This window comes from Diaporthe citri, assembly GCF_014595645.1.
Source record: "Diaporthe citri strain NFHF-8-4 chromosome Unknown scaffold_2, whole genome shotgun sequence".
Classification (NCBI taxonomy): domain Eukaryota; kingdom Fungi; phylum Ascomycota; class Sordariomycetes; order Diaporthales; family Diaporthaceae; genus Diaporthe; species Diaporthe citri.
This window is the reverse complement of record NW_025064847.1, coordinates 4,704,569-4,721,272: the sequence shown is the minus strand read 5'-3', so window position 1 is coordinate 4,721,272 and position 16,704 is coordinate 4,704,569. Positions and strand designations below refer to the sequence as shown.

General features: G+C 55.3%; 3 protein-coding genes across 3 annotated transcripts; 1 reads left to right on the top strand and 2 right to left on the bottom strand.

Moving 5' to 3' along the window:
* Window positions 1-244: 244 nt before the first annotated feature.
* INS49_006838 (uncharacterized protein) lies at window positions 245-2,533 on the top strand (the record flags this gene model as incomplete). The annotated part of the gene is made up of 6 exons (XM_043167605.1): window positions 245-328; window positions 384-581; window positions 636-814; window positions 868-1,037; window positions 1,102-2,438; window positions 2,495-2,533. The coding sequence occupies 6 exons, from the start codon at window positions 245-247 to the stop codon at window positions 2,531-2,533; spliced, it is 2,007 nt and encodes a 668-aa protein (XP_043028749.1).
* Window positions 2,534-3,412: 879 nt separating this feature from the next.
* Window positions 3,413-5,330, bottom strand: INS49_006837 (uncharacterized protein; the record flags this gene model as incomplete). Its single annotated transcript, XM_043167604.1, has 3 exons — window positions 3,413-4,599; window positions 4,662-4,950; window positions 5,130-5,330. 3 exons carry the CDS (start codon window positions 5,328-5,330, stop codon window positions 3,413-3,415), a joined length of 1,677 nt encoding a protein of 558 aa, XP_043028748.1.
* A 4,585-nt stretch (window positions 5,331-9,915) lies between these two features.
* On the bottom strand, window positions 9,916-10,992 carry INS49_006836 (uncharacterized protein; the record flags this gene model as incomplete). The annotated part of the gene is made up of 1 exon (XM_043167603.1): window positions 9,916-10,992. The coding sequence occupies one exon, from the start codon at window positions 10,990-10,992 to the stop codon at window positions 9,916-9,918; it is 1,077 nt and encodes a 358-aa protein (XP_043028747.1).
* Between the last annotated feature and the right edge of the window lie 5,712 nt (window positions 10,993-16,704).

Sequence of the window (16,704 nt, the reverse complement as noted above, 5' to 3'; positions counted from 1 at the left end):
ATTCGGCGGCCCATCATCATACGTGACAAATTCGACCAGATTGACGCGCATTCAGGGCTTGCGGTCATGTTGGCAGCTTCTTGCGCCGGGAAAGCCAAGATTGCTCAAATGCGGACGCGTTTTGAAAGACCCAGGCCCACGCAGCATGTTGTCTTATAGCGACTGGTCAAAACGCTTCACAACCGTCCTCGTTTGTGTAAATTCGCTGCATCGACACCGCTGCATCAGCACCTCCAGGTCAAAAATGCCCAGAATACTGTGTGTGGCGGAGAAGCCATCCATATCCAAAGCCGTCGCCGGCCATCTGTCGGGAGGGCAGCTTCAGACGGTGGGTTATTTTAGCAATGCTCGTGAGGACTGCCACACTGACAGTTCTTGCTTAGCGCAACACTCAGAACAAATACATCAAAAATTACTGTTTCGAATTCGATTTTGGTCCGCCATGGGGCAATTGCAGCGTGACCATGACCGCTGTCACCGGGCATCTCACCAGCACAGACTTCAATTCTGGCTACAAAAACTGGAGCTACCCACCCCCCGTCACATTATTTGGTGCCCCCATTACCACATTTGTTTCGAATGTAAGTAAGACCGATACCGGTGTGTTCATGGAGCATGTCACTGAATGTCACTAGGACAAGGGAAACGTTGCCAAGAACATCGAGGAGCAGGCAAGGTACTGCAGAGCCCTGTTCATTTGGACAGATTGTGACCGTGAAGGGGAGCACATTGGAGGTGAGATCCGGGATGCGGCCAAGAAAGGCAACCCTCAAATCGAGGTCAAACGGGCTCAATTCAGCAACATCGAAAGGGCGTAAGTCGATTCGGACATACCCTTCATGGGAGGTGCGCACTGACGCCCCCAAGTCATATTCTCAATGCGGCTCGCCACTTGAGAGACCTCGATCAGAGGCAAGTGGATGCTGTCCAGGCCAGAATCGAATCGGATCTGCGGACTGGATACGCCTTTACTCGGTTCCTCACCAACAGTTTACGCTCGCTCGGTGGACCCATTCAAAACGCCATGATCAGCTATGGTATGTTTGACCTAGTTTGTTATTTTTGCCCATGCGAATACAAATCGATCACTAAACCTCGCAGGGTCTTGTCAATTTCCCACCCTGGGCTTCGTTGTAGATCGGTACTTCAAGGTACAGAACTTTGTGTCAGAAGACTTCTGGGGTATCAAGGTGACACACAAGAAAGACGGCCTCAGCGTCACTTTCAACTGGGAGCGACACCGTCTCTTTGACAGGCCCACAGTCATTATTCTTTACGAGAGATGCCTAAGCGCAAAGCAAGCAAAGGTTGTCAAGGTCCAGGAGAAGCCCACCAAGAAGTGGAAGCCCCTGCCCCTGACGACTGTCGAGCTTCAGAAAATGGCAACCAGATTCCTGCGGATGACGGGTCAGCAGGCTCTCACTGTGGCCGAGAGCCTATACAACCGTGGCTTCATCAGCTACCCGAGAACGGAGACGGACCAGTTCGACAAGGGCATGAACCTCCGGGAACTTGTCCGAAAGCAAACACAGGACAACCGCTGGGGACAATTTGCCCAGGACCTGGTGGATAACTCTTTTCAACAGCCGAGAAATGGCCGCCACAACGACAAAGCCCATCCTCCGATCCACCCTATCAGTTACGCAGCTCCTTCCGTGCTAAACGACCAAGAAAAGTCTCTGTACGAATTTGTAACCCGTCGGTTCCTTGCATGCTGCTCCGAAGATGCCAAAGGCACCGCTACGGATGTGGACATCTTGTACGGGGACGAGGGCTTCCATGCTCACGGAGTCATTGTCTTGGAGCGCAATTACCTCGACGTGTATCCTTACGAAAACTGGACAAACACGGCCGAGCTGCCCAAGTTCACAGTGGGAGAGGTGTTCGAGCCTACGGAGGCGATGATGACCGAGGGTAAGACGACGCCGCCAGGATACCTAACGGAGGCGGATCTCTTGGCTTTGATGGATGCGAACGGCATTGGCACGGATGCCACGATGGCAGAGCACATCGAGAAGATCCAGACGCGGGAGTACGTCCAGGCCGTAGATCGAGCACAGCCGGCGGCGGGCGGTGGAGAAGATGAAGAAGCAGATGCACCGGCCACCAGAGGCGGACGTGGGGGTCGTGGGAGCCGAGGCGGTCGAGGCAGCCGTGGTGGCAGGGGAGGTCGAGGCGGAGCCGCGAGGGGCGGAGGCGGCGGCAGATCCGTGAAGGTTTTCGTACCGACACAGCTTGGCGTCGCTCTCATCGAGGGGTTCGACAGGATGAACTTCCAGACGAGCCTCGCGAAGCCGTTCCTGCGCAAGGAGATGGAGATCAAGATGAAGGCGATCTGCGAGGGCAGAACCTCCAAGGAGGACTTCCTGCGGGACAACCTGCAGCAGTACCGCGCGGTCTTTGACCAGTCGACGGAGCAGCTGGATGTGCTCAAAGCAGTGAGTGGCTTGATATACAATCGCATAGTCTTGATGCTGACTCGATATTTCCGCAGGCTTGCAGACAGTACATGTTCCAGGGCGCCGCTGGGTGAATCTACAGTCCTATGATGATGAATGAGGTTTTATTGATGCCGGATCCACCCTTACAAAAAAAAAATGTCCTCGACATCATCCCAAGCACGCTGTGATATGGTTCGGCCCTGTGAGGTACGTTAAGCAGAAATGCGATAATTGAAGCCCCTCGCTGGCACATCAGACTGCTGACATCGTGCGCAGATTCGGTTCAAATCATTCCACAGAAGGCGTCCATGCATCACGCTGTGGCCTTGATGGCCGGTTCTTTGCATTGTGGACTGTGCAAGCCTTTCCCGTTGCTTTGAAAAGGGTGGTTTGCCACTGCGGGGAGGGAGATGGTGGTATATACAGAAAACAATTGACCTCGGCGTCTGTCTGACTGGGTGTAGCCTGCATAATGGCATCATCATGTCTCGACGGTGCAGCTCTGTAGCAACACACCTCCGCGAGGCCTCATCGATGGCAGTCCAGCCAGGTGCGTACGACGTGTTCATGATCATACTAGCTGTCCAGGTGAAGTATCTGCACAACCAACCGTACTGCTCGTAGAGACTATCTGAGTCCCATTAAATCTAGAGAAATCAGGGTAACGGTGTGCATTTGCGCTCAGGTTCCGGTGATTATCTCTGCAAGGGTCACAGGGTTGTAGGAGCCATGTGAACGATGGGCTCATTCATCAAAAAGTCACATAGTCTGGGACACGATAGTTCATGTGGTGCAGATCGACTTTTCATATTCATATATACTCAGGTATGTACTGACTGAACGCACAAAACAGTGGGTCATAGCAGCAGATTATATCGTAGCTAACCACCAAAGACGAAGATGCAGCCCCAAGCCAAGCCAAGCCAAGCCCAAACCGAAAGAGTAAAGGAAATAAGTAAAATAAACCCAGTTTACTCGTCAACGTCCATAGGCAGAGCAGGGTACAGGGGCTTCTCGGGGCCCTTGTCGGCCTCCTGCAGGGAAGGATCAATCATCTCGTCCTCACCTTCGCTGTCGGAGTACTGGCCGCTCTTGAGCCGGTCACGGATGGCCTCGCGGAGGAACTCAATCACGCGGACGTTCTGCAGCCAGTTCTCGTATGGCTCGGGCTCGCCGTTGATGTCGCTGTCGTCTGACTGCGAGGCAGGAGACATGGCCTCAGCCTTGGGCGTGGTGGCCCTCTCCGAGTCATCCGAGGCACGGCGGGCACCGCTGGCGCGCTGGAGCATGCCACCAGACAGCCTGCGCTGGTCGTTGCCGCCGAAAGTTGAGCCGAGGGTGCTGATGGTTGAAGAACCGAAGGAGGTGGTGGCGGGTAATGATGGGTATGCAACAGAAGCAGAAGAGCCGTGACGCGCACCGGGAGACATGCCAGAGGAAGACACTGGGGAGTGGCCTGACGTGTACGAGAGCGAGCTCGACGGAGGCGTGTGTGCTGGTGTGTTTCCAGTCGTGGAGGACACGGCGCTCAGGGGCGAGGGCATCTGCTGCGCGGCAGAGACGGCGTAGTGCTCGCTCGCGGGGTTGGGCCTAGCAACAGGGGACTGGTGGCGCAGGTCAAAGGAGGATGGGTAGTGGCTGCTGGGGGGAGAGCCGCTGTTCTCGTACACGGTGCTCTGCATCTGCTCCAGGATCTGGTCAATCTGCTCGAGGTCGCCCTTGGTTCGCAGATTTGGCATGGGTGGCAGGTAGTAGTGCTGGTCCATGGCGCTGTGTGCAGAGTGGCCGCCACCGATGGCTGGGAGAGCGGGAGCGGCAGTCATGTACTGGGTGCCAAGCCCACCGGTGTGGACAGACAGGGCTCCGTGGAGAGGCATCAGCGACCTTCCAACGTGGGCGTAGTTGGCGGGGTCAAGGCTCCTCCGCTTGGCGTGTCCAAAGAAATCATTCAGATCATCATAGCCGCGCCTGCGGTCGTACGCAGCGCTGTAGCCCAAGGGCTCGGCGCGGTGGTTGGGGATGGGCTGCCCGTAGTATCCAAGAGGGCCGTAGGCCTGGGGAGCCCCGTGAGCATAGTAGCTATGCGGGGGTGGCTGACCAAACGCGGCGGAGTTAGTACGCATCTGATGGCCGTTGTGATCATAGAAGCTGGACGGAGCTATAGAGGCGGATTAGCCTCGCGCATATCCCGAGGGGAAAACAGAGATGGGATAACTGTACCTTTTCCCGGACGACCGTAGGATGGGTTCATGCCGCCATGCTGATCCTGGGGAGACCTGATCAAGACGCTGTCGTCGGCGTGGGTCTTGACGTGCTTCTTGAGATCCTGAGGACGCTTGAAGGACTTTCCGCAGAAGTCGCACTTGTGTGGCTTCAGGGGGACGTGCACACGAATGTGAGAGGTGATGTGATCGCGCTTCACCGTTGTGGTGCGGCACGAGTTCCATTGGCAAGTCAAGTTGAGGTTGTTGGTGCTCTTCCTTCCAACGTGCCTCTCACAGATGTGATCCTGGTTCGCGTGTTAGCTAAGAATCAGACTGCGTGTGTGTTACAGGGGTTCATCGGGTAGAGCCCACCCCAGAGTGCAACATTACAGGGCAGGCAAAGACAACCCCGTACGAGACTCTTGGTTGGGTTCACTGTTCCCCAGAGATGATACCACAGTAGAATGATTGATTACTAACTTACGTAGAGTGTTTCGGCAGTGTTGAACCTCTGGTTGCACGCGTTCCACCTGCAGACCAGGCTCTCATCCGCGTTCACATTGGACGCGTTGGAGGCTGAAGAGGTGGATGCAGCAGTGGTGGATGCTGGGGTGTTGCCGTCAGAGCCGGAACCCGCGTTGGGGCTCTGCGACTGTTCGCTTGCGTTGTCTTGGGTGGAGGACATGTTTGCTGGTGTGTGCCGTGTGCCGACTGACAGGGCGACAGGTGAGGTCAAGGCAAGGAGCAAGCTCGAAGCTCAACAGGGTCGGGTGCTAGTCTTGGCACTGATTGGTTGCCAAGAGGACTGTTTTCTCCGCACTAAGAACGTGGGGTAGAAGTGACAGCCGAGTCAATCGATAAGACTTGGGAGTCAGGCAGGTGCGTCCAAGATATCTTTTCTGGACTCGCGATTTCTCTTGACCTCTTGACCTTTTCGAAGAATTGAAGAGGAGGAGATCCGCCCGGGACAAGAAAGGGAGAGGGGCGCCCATCATCTCTTTCTTATTCTCTTCGCTGGATGAAAAGGTTTGCCAAGACATTCCGCCAGTTCCAAAGTCAGAGGGGCTCGCCGCTGCCCCTTGCCTATTGGCTGCCCGCCCGGGGATCTTGTCTATGAGATTGAGTGTGACCTTGCTGCCTCGAGGGCCCAGCGGCCGACCTGCCCCAGTCCTGCCGCAAAAGCACTGCCTCATGTCCGGTGACACAATGTACCCCTTAGCAGAATGCCACGGCCTGCCAAGACTTCGCAGAGACGCTAGCCGGCTGCCAAGAGTCCTCCAAGCGACAGAGCACACTTGCGCTGTTTTGTGGCCCCCTTTGTCGCCGTGGGACAGTGAGATGCTCTCCCATCTTGTTCCAAGTTCCAATGCTCTGGGTCCGACCGTTTAACAAACTCGCCTGGCGTCCACACTCGAGCCCGACCAAGCAAGCGAAGGTTTCGTTGGACATCAATGGTGCAATAGTCGGGGCAGACCAGAAAAAAATAAAGAAAAAACCGTCGGCTAGCAGAAGGCAGGTGCATGCTCAGGAACAGGGACAGAGTCAAGGCCGGGCAAGGCACCTTCGGCAACGGCCAGACGGGTGCCGCCGGGAGAATCAGTGGCATGGTAAAGTCACATTACTCGCTCTCGTGTCTCAACGCTCTCGTGTCTCAACGCTCCCAACCTCATTGTCCCCGACCGGTCATGGTTTCTTTCGTAATAATAGTTCGATCATCGACATTCATGCACCGTTTCCTGCCCAATACCCTTCCTTTGATCTATGCGAGGCATGCTTGGGGGTGGGAGAGAGACATCTCCATTAGACGCCCGCCATGATTTGATGATAGCAGCCAAGCTTGCCCAGAACATTGGCAATCAGCCAAGAATTGGCCGGAGCGGAATCGCCAAGCGAAGCGTGTGTCTGCTGATTTGGCACTGCCTCACGTCCGAGGATGCTGGGCATTGCAATGCTAGCCTGTTGCCCAGAAAAATACTGAAGTACTTCACAGGGGCGAACCAGGGGTATTGGAGGGGATGGAGGGAGACCCGAGCATCTGGCCCTTACGCTGCAATCGGTTTCTCGGCGGTCACGCAACTCTTCGCGCCCCCTTCCTCCTTTCCCATTCGACCTAACACGGGCTGCGTTCCTTCTTGGCTGCTGGCGGAACGCTTGTGTCGAGGCTCTTGGCCTCCCAGCGGAAACGAGAGCGGGGATGCGATGCCCAGAAATCGCAGAAATGGGTCTCTGGCGACGACGGGTCCATTGTTCATCTCAGGACCCAAGCTGGGGCAAGCGACAAAAAAGCCAGTCGCCGCTACCACCACCACCTTTGCCGCCCAAGGGGTTGCGGGAGAGAACGCTGCACGCCGTTTTGCAATATCCGGCAGAAACGGGACCGGTGTTGCGTGAAGCAGTTGCCCAGGAACTATACTCCGATGCAGCTAATTGCCCGCCTGCGCTTCTTTGTCGCCCACGAGTCGCTCTGGAAATTTGACGGAATGCCGGATGGTTAGCAAGCCCGTCGAGCACGCCCGAGCAGAGGGAGGCACGACTCCCTCGGCTAGAAAGAGGATTTGCCGCAACGCGTCCAGATGGCTTAGAACACCGCATGACGTCGACGTTCCTTTGGCAGCGAAGGGGCAGTGTGCGCAGCATCCGCTCAGCTTGCCGTATCGCCCGCAATCGATTCGCCACAGCGAGGCTGTGGTATCTTCGTTCCTTGGACCAAGTTGATGTGTGGCTGGCAGTAACTCATAGTGCTGCCAACTCTGCGTAGCGTGGAGTCTACGAGAAAGTCTAAGTGAGTTCTAAATGCGGTGTAGGCCATGATTCCTGGTAGGCAAATGCCTCGAATCTTCGACATTCCGGATGATGCGTTTCAGCGACACTGTGGTGACCGACTTTATGAGGGACGTTTCAAGCTGGAGAAAGTAGAATCGTGGATCTATTTTGAGAAGCATGCGTCTGTTTCCGAGTGGTGAGACGCGCATTGGCGAAATCCCTTTTCGCTCCCGGGTTGGACACAACCACAATCACACGCGCGCCTTGAATCGCTGCAGTGCGATAGACTAGACTTGCAATGCCCTCGAAATAGCAAGAGTGGTGCTTGAACAGTGAGGATCCGAAATCGCGTCCATCACGGCCACATTGTGTAGTCTAGGACAAGTGGGCACGATATCTCGCGCAGCCCAATGTTGTCCAGCTGCAGTCCTCTTCGCAGACTGAGCCTCCCCTGGCACACTGCATCGACAGAAATCCTGTGCATGCGCCCTCACTTTGCAAAGAAGAGATGCACTCGCTTTCGACACAAACATGTACTAGCAGCCACAGTCCATGGCGCCGAGTATTCACTCACTCGGTAGTTCCAACGGCCTCTTGATCAGAAAGAAAAAAAAAAAAAAAAAAAAAAAAAAAACTCTCGTCCCACCCTTGGCGCTCCTCGACGAGGCCGGGGCGGAATCTCGCGGGACGAGCCGACGACATTACCTTTGTCTTTGGACCCAAGAGGTGTGTGCAAAGAGTGGCCAAGCGTGGTACAAGACCTGGGCTGACAGGTCTTGGCTTTTCTACACACCGGCGGGAAAGTCTTACGAAAGAAAAACCTCTGACCCTTCTTCTCTCTACACTACCACCTCGTCTGTCGATCCACCGTCTTTTGTTCCCCTTACCCAAGGCCAAGGACTTTCTTCGCGGCACGCACGCTGCTGCAGGAGCGTGAATTAGCATACGCCCAGAAAGGTGTTCGGTTGTTCCTTCGAGCTCTGTTCAGGTCAGAGGAATGCAGCGGAAGGAAAAGTCTGCAGCACTACGTATTTGGGTTTAGATGCCCCTGTATGCCACCGGAGGAGGTGGTGGGCCATCACAGTCGGCGACCGAACACACTGGGCATCAGCAAACCGTCATGACCTTTCTTTGTCCAGAGCTGATGCTACGGCATTCAAATGTGTTTGCTCACTTGCCCATGGCGTTAGCGTGTGCCTACCTCTTCCACTACGGTTGAATCACCACGAATGTCTTGTGGAGTAATTCCAAAGGTCCAAGATCGTTGACTGAGCGCTGTCTGATCATTTCAAGCCATTTCTCACATAGGTTGTCACCCAGAAGGATGACGTGCATTGGGGAGGCAGCGGTGGGAACAATGACATTGAGTTAAACTCCAATGTCTTGCAGGACACCCACCAAAGATGCCACGAACTTAACTACCTCATGTGTGGAGACCTCATCCCGCCTTTTTGCGTCCTCTACACGTGCATATGTAAGTGACCCAGAGGTTGAAGTTTGGGGATCCCTGGGGCTGGCGGTTATGTACTGTAATGGCAAGCACGTCGCACGATCGCATGCAAGATCTGAAGGCGCAAAAAGGGACCCGCATGACACGAGGGAATCCACAACCGAAGATGCAGTAGGACGTCACATGGAGGCAGCGATCAAGAGTTCCATTTTCAGCCTAGTGAGAGAGAAAAAATCTCCGTAGACTTCCCCGAAACTACCAATCCACCCGTCGCCAAAAAAAAAAAAAGTTTGTTTTTGCTGTTTTTCCCCTCCTATCGTCCTTCGCCTCTCAAATACCACTTGCATGGTAACACACGCACTCAAACGAAGCGGTGATGATGTCTCAACCTCTCTGTCTCTCAGCTCCATCAATTAGAGTGATGCCTCTCCTACCAATTGGCACCTTCCCTCTCCGGCTTGCCGCATGCTACTCGTTACACGCTCGGCGTCCATCGATCCAGTAAAGCTTATGAGAACGCTGTGATGACAGCGAAGTGTTTGGTGGATATGTTGAAGTCTTCCAGAGAACAGCAAAAATCAAGAGCGATAACAAAAGGGCCATCAGCTCAATTGTGGTCGAGGCTACCGAAGCTCACCCAGCGTGCATTGGAGGATGCCGACCAGTGCAGTGGTGCATCCAGAGTAAATCCGATGTGAAGGAGTTCCGGCTGGAGGCTCCGGGCTGTAATATGTCGAAGAAAATGCCTCATTTTCCGTTGGGTATAATAGATCTCGGTGGCTTGAGGAAAGTTGCCAGGCCGAGACCATGAAAAGATACGTCCGTCCGTACCTAGGAAAGGTTTCATATCCGATGAAGTGGTGATGTGTGCATTCCTTTCCCTGGGGAAAAAACAAAACGCCAAAAGAGTATTGATGATCCAGAGGTCGCCGCCCCGATCAGAGTATAGCGACACCTCATGCCGCGCCCACCCAAATCCGATACGAAGCCGACCCGTTCGCCCAGCCTCGAAAATGCCAAACCGAAATGAAACGCCGCTGCCATGCAATAAAAGACTTTATACAGAACCGAGGCGGATCAAGGCCTCGATGGCCTCCCGCTCCTGCGCGTCAGAGGTTGCCGCCAGTGCAGCGAAGTCGATGTTGTTCAACTGAGGTGCCCGAGCCATGCCGGAGGATGTTGTGTGGAAACGAGAGGGGAAAGTCCCCGGCTGGGCTTGGGCCGACCTTGAATAGGACTGAGCGCGGAGGCCTGCCGCCCCGATGGCAGCCCAGTCCTCCTCGTCGGTCACGTCGTCGGGGTCATCGTCGTTCATCACGACGTCATCGTCTTCGTCGTCCGGGGCCTCGGAGCATGACGCAGAGGCGGGGCCATCCATCGACATGTTGTCCGCGTCGTTGTCGTGCGTGTAGAACCCACGATCGTCGTGGGAGAAGGCTAGGGATTCCTCCGGGCTCGACGCGGCCGGACGCGTCCGCTCGTTGCTCCACGCCGCTCCCCCTGCTATGGGGATGCCCGACAGGGATGGCGAAGACATGAACGGCGAAGACGCGTCCTGCATGGCCTGCGAGTCGCGCCGGGCTTGACCCCTGCGCCGGGCGTCCCACCGACCCCAGCCCACCTTTTCGAATACCACGTCGCCGTCCAAACCGCCGCCCTCGCGGCCACTTCCTCGTCCCTCCAATGCCCCCACAACGAGCCGTCGCGCCTTTGCTGGTGGAATGCCTGCGAAGCCAGGGACCGACGTGGTCAGGTAACCGGTGATGTGCCGTATCGCAAGCGGGCCGTGGTTCAGCAGGATGTCGGGCAGGTGATGCTTGGCCAGCAGGGCGGGCGTGATGGCGCCGAAGGGGTCGTGCTGGGCCGGGCCGGGGACGCCGTGAGCGCCAGTATCAAACTGGGCGCTGTTGTCGCCCTGGCCGGCGTGTAGGTCCAGGTCGGGGACGTCGGACTCGAGTTTCGCCTTGAGGAACTGGGCGCGCAGCCCGTGGGGACGCAATCCGGGGGATATGGAGTTTGGAGGGGTGGGGAGGGGAAGAGGGTGAGATCGTGTCACAGGGACGCTCTGGGCCGCTACAGCAGTTAAGTTGTCTCGGCCAGAGGTCGCTTGAATATCGCGAGCAGCAGATGCCATGGTTGCCATTTCGGGGGGTGTATTTGCTTTCTGGGGCTAGATGCCTACGCGACAATGACGTGATGGTCAGTAAAGGAGTTGGCAAGGCGGGCGTGGTCGGCGATGTTACTTGTACATAAGTGTAGAAGGAAGTGATATGGAAGGTAAGAGGTAGGGCGAGGGCGAGGGCGAAGACGACAAGGCAGTAGTCTAAGTAGACAATGGGCTGTTGGGTGAGTCACTTGCCTGGTGTCAGCGAGCAAATGCGACTTCGGGTTGGCAGATGATGTGTGGTTGACCCAGGTTCAGACAAAGAACGATGGGATCAAAAGGGGCTGGCTGTGTAGGCAAGCTGGCAAGGCTGACGCGACTATTTCACTGTGACAGGAAATGACACTCTCTTGTGCAAAATTGCTTTGTTGATTCCGTGTTGTGGTTGTTGATGGGGAGGAGAGGAGGAGGGAGGGCGCGGATCCTGGCCGTGGCCGGATAGATAGATGATAATAATACCCAGGCCCCCGGGCCTCACTACCCCCTTTGCGGTAGGGCGGGAAATGGGTGGGTGGTTGCTACTGCCGTGCTGTGTGCGTCAAAGGCGAGTGGTGTTCTCTTCGGATGGCCATGGCGCTCTGGCTCTCCGGCTCTGGCTCTGGCGCTGGCGCTGGGCTTGCTGGGCTTCCCGGGCGCTGGGCTCTCATCACTCTCACACGTTCAGGCCAGGCCAGGCAGGGCCGGTAATGGCAGGGAACAAAGATGCCACATGTATCCTGGATGTACCTGCCATCCCTGCCGATACATTCCATCCGACCGGGGGTGCATCGAGATAGGTGCTGCACGTAATACTGCGACAATAAGGCAGGCCGCAGTCTGAACGCATCCTCTTTTAGAGGCAGGCCAAACGGTCGCACACGGCCAGCGAAGCTGCGACCATGCATTTGCTGAGTGTTCCCGTGCTATTTCGGAGTGAGAGAGGCAGGGACAAAGGGCGTGCCTCTAGCAATCTTCCAACTCTTTCCCTCCTTCTGAGCCTGCCCCCTCCCTCCTTCCTGTTGTCAGAGAGACCGAACATTCTGGCACTTCGGTCATCAAGAAAAGCCGCGGGACTGAACTATTTGCGAGACGCGATGGTACAACTTGGCCGAATCGCATTGGGTTCCAATGTCAAAATCAAAATCAAAATCAAAACCGAAACCAAATGACTTGTTTGTGCTCGCTGTCTAGGGTTTGCTGCCCTGGTGGACTGAAGGTTCCCGATGATGGGGGCCGCGATGCTCCACAGCAGGCAAGCAGCGCCCACACAATCAGACAATCTTGCCCGGTCACCGACTTCTCTGACGCCTACTGCCCGGGTCGCTGATGGAGACCGGAGGAGCAAACACAAAGGCAAAGGAGCAGTTTGGAATCCACTTGCCCCCTTCCCCGGCTTGTCCCCGGTTGCGGTGGGGACTTTGGACTAGTAGGAATGGGAATTCCGGAATAGGAGCGGGAGCGGGCGTGTCTGATGACAGATAGCATCAGCCTATATCTAAGCCGTGGTAAGTCGCGTGTTTGACGATGATTCCTGCCTGTGGCCGTGTGTGAGCTTCGGGTCTGGGAACCAAAAGACCTCGGGAGTTTCGAGGTCGGTCGGTACTTCACAAAGTGAAACCCATTGTCCATGATGTAATGCGAGCGAGCTGGCATTGCGTTGACAAGTGGAACACAATGGCCGCCGAAGAAAGAGCATCGCTCGTCAAGGCTTGCGTTTGTACGGTGTGCTGTAGCAATGGCTGCTGGTTGATCTCGGTAGCGCGTCAGGGCTGATGCGTGCCTGATGGTCATTATTGATGAAGATGACCCGACCACGCTGAACGGCATTTCCGTTTCCGCTTCCGTCATGATCGGCCAGCCCGTCGTCTCTACATTCCCTGTCTCTCGCGTGGTGACATTGAGAGGGGGGAGGGGATCTGGCATGTGGAGGTGGATGGATGGGTGACAAGTGTCCAACGGTTTGCTTTTCCCATGTCCAACCTTGGTCTATCACCGGGAGATGTGCCCTCCTACAGCGCACTGCAGCAGGAGTCTCTGGTCGTCCGTTCTGGGCTGTCTTGTCATCGTGCAGCACCAGCAGTGAGAGGCAAGGCCTGGGGTCATCCCCGCGTGCTCGATGCAGCCTGCGTCAAGACCCGAGGCGTCTTGGCCCAGCGCCCTCCCAGCTCGCTCCATCCACGTCACCCCCCATCGGATCGCGCGGCTGGAGTGTGTCTATCCTCGCCTCGTCTCGTCTCCTCCTCAGCTACCCTGCTTGGTATTATCTTACCTAGGTTCCTTACCTTGCTGCCCTCTGCCCGCTGTTAGTCTCGCTTGGATCGGCGCCAGGCTTCCGGGTTGCGAGGCCTCGCCGAAACACGGCGACCTTCGCGAGCCCGCCATGGCTGCTGGTGCATGGTCAATGGCTCATGTCGTTTGGACTAGGGGGAGATAAGAAACTGCATGCTATAGCTGCCATGAGCGAGCGCAAGGACAACACACAGCGAGTCCATCCTCACTGTGTACGCTTCCGGCGGGACGCGACTCGGGTCGACTCAATTCAACTCGACTCGAAATCGGGTGCTCGTCCCGTGCTGTGCTGCCCACAGCAGTTGCAGATCTACCTCATTTCCAGGTCTGTTTCACCGTCGACCCGGGACGCACCGCGACCCCGTCCATCCAGAGCCGACGGAGTGGCTACTTTGTCCGTCGCCAGCCAAACGATTGCGCGCGTGCACAGCATCAACTGACATCGTGTGGCCTGTCTTGGCCGAGTCTCCTCCAAGAAAGTGTCCAGCTAACCCCGACTTTTTCGAGCCCACCACTCGCACACGCACTCACACACCCACCAGGCCTCTCCCACACCATCTTCTTATCACGTTGGACCCGGCGCCGCCTCTGATTGGCCTCGCCCACAAGCCCAACATGGGGCCCGTCGCCCCGATTCTCAAGTACCCACCTCGTACCTCCCACCTCCTCCATCGTGTCCCCCCAGACTTCCTTGATTGTGCGGTTCCATCACAGATTGAGGGGAATGCCCACAATATCCTGTTAATTCTCTCGTCGCTCCGGTATTTTGAGTTTTGTGTGCGCGTGCAGCGGGCAAGTCATCCACGCCCATCGATCACCCCACGTTTCGTGATACTGCAACGAGGCGAGGCGAGGCGTGAGGAGACGGCAGCCCACGGCCGAGGCAGGCAGTGTCATGTGGAAAACCACCAAGATGCGCTCTGCTGTTTTTGATGTCTCACATGAAATACATGCCACAAAGGTCTCGGTATGCCCGCGGCTTGTGCGTTTAATTTCTGGGGAGAGGTGAAAACAAGCCCTTGTCTTCTGGGATCTGCGTAGCCTCCAGATAAACCACTCAATACGGGGGGAGAGGGTGTGTCTCAACTATTGTACTGTTTCCTCCAGGAGATGGGCACATTCAGGCACAGTAATGTGTCTGAGGGGCGTGAATTGGGCCTTCACATTATCACCTTGAAGGCCTGTTTCAATTCTTGACACCTTGGCTAATGTATCCTCCACCTTGTCCGCACACTCGCTACTTCAACACAATGACTTACATGCCACGAAACCTCTTGTCGCACGCTGTGTTCTCCGCCGGAGTCCCAAGGTTCACGACTCCCCAGTCCTCGGCGACCCCGCCAGACCTTCTCCGGTAATCTGCTGCGTGTCTCGAGTCTCGAGGCATCGCCACATCGCGCCTTCTCAAACATGAGCCCGGGGAGCACTTTTCGCCCTCGTGGGACGACCCGTGTCTGGGGCCTGCAGTTGCACACCCAGAGGAGGTTCGGGAAGATGGGTCTGGGCCAGATCCAGCATCGACTGTCCCATAGCAGCGTGTCGTGGCTCCACAGCATCCGTGGCGGCGGGTTGGAGGGAGTCCAGGCCTTCTTGCTTTCCTTTTGGCCACGCAGTTACGACGATCACTTGATGTCTTAGTGATTCAGAACATGAAAGACTTGCATCTGGGCTTTTCGGTGTAGTCCGTTATCGACTGAGTCGCCCGCAACGCTGGATATGCTCATAGTATGTTGATACCTTTAGAGCTGATCGTGAACTGGGGACGGTTTCGTCATACTTTTCGACGTACAATTCGCTGTGAAAACTTATCGACTTGTCGAGCATCTTTTAGTGACTCACATGCTCCTAACTCTCAGGGCCCGGCCATGTACAGCCGTGTTGAAAATATCTAGGAGTGTCATGTCGGTGGGTGCAGGCTCTGTATAGTAATGAGGATATCGGTGACAATTTAAAATGACATATTGTCGCTGTACAGTTCTAAGAGAAACCAACGAAGTACGTTGATCTCATTTCATAGAATCGTTGAAGGCTCTTCAAGAACAACGATTTACATCATCTCTCGTGGACTGGTAATCGACATGGCCTTGAGGAATCTCAAGTGTGTTCTCAAATTTGAAATCTTCGTAATCCTGTGTTAGTTTTAACTTAACTCAAGCTGAGCCTATTGCAACTAGGATCCCTACGCTTACACGCGTACTGATTATGCTACTTCAACAGCGATTGCAATTGCGAGTTAACGCAATTGATATCGAGTAATGCGAGAGCATCACAATATACCAATCTATTCACATGAGGTTGGCAAGATGCGGACGAGAGGAAAAAATGGGGAGCTATTCCCTTTCCAGAGAAGAGGAAGACGACATCAACCTTTGCTGGAAAGTGCTTCGCAACCCCTCGCTTTTTGGTCTGGCTGGACGGACACAAGATTTTAACACGTCTTGTGCTTCACCCCGGATCTAGGATTATCAGCAGCTGCAAGACAAAGAGACTGGAGCTGACCCACAGGCCTGCAAATCAAGTAGGCGACGCTACTGCTACAGCGTAGCTGCTAAAGTGCAAAAGTTAGTGTCATGCTGGACTCCGGGACAAACCCTAGCTTTCCAACCGAAGGTGTCTCGTTCAACAAAGCGTACGAAAAGCCGGAGTATCTGGGTTCACCAGTTCCCGTGGACATGTGTTGGCCAGAGGTCCCGATCAGACCTGGAGATCGTAGACCCTGACGTACTACTCTCGGTTGACACCAGGTTTTTCGCAGTTAATTACTCCCAACCAGTTCATTCATCCAACGGCCCCGCCCAGGATGTTTACATGCACATGTTTGGCAAGGAAGAACGATGAATATTCGCAGGGCAGACGAGTTATGTCCCCCGGAAATGATACCCGTAACGATAAAAGTTGGATCCGCCGCGGTATCGGTTTAGGGACTTAGACCTGTATGCCGCAGAGGGCCTCGGTTCATGCACGCGGGACTCACCTCTCCCAGGAGCGCCAGCGATACCTGCGTTTCATTAATATCTGTCTTGATCGGCTTCCTTTCCTGCACAACGCAGGTCCGAAGTAGCACCAGTCTGAAGACTAGTAATGTGTCTGAAGACTTCCTGCAAGACGCCCGCAACGCTCTGGGCGGCAAAAGTAATTATGATTAGAATGACTCCGAGGCACGAGGTTTAACCGTTGTAGATCGCCCCTAGAGTGGCCCTTGGCGTTTGTACTCAACTGCCCTTTTCTCTTTTCATTGAGAGGGATACTGACGAAACCCAGACTTCAGGTTTAGACCTCGTCGATGTCTTATAGCGGACCCCCTTTCCAGAAAGGAGTGAAAGGCCTTGCCCAGTCACCCAAGGAAAGATTTGGTCGTTATGTTCAGCCTGTTAATACTGTTCTGTAGGGTACGGCAGCAGCTATTTGTTTTGA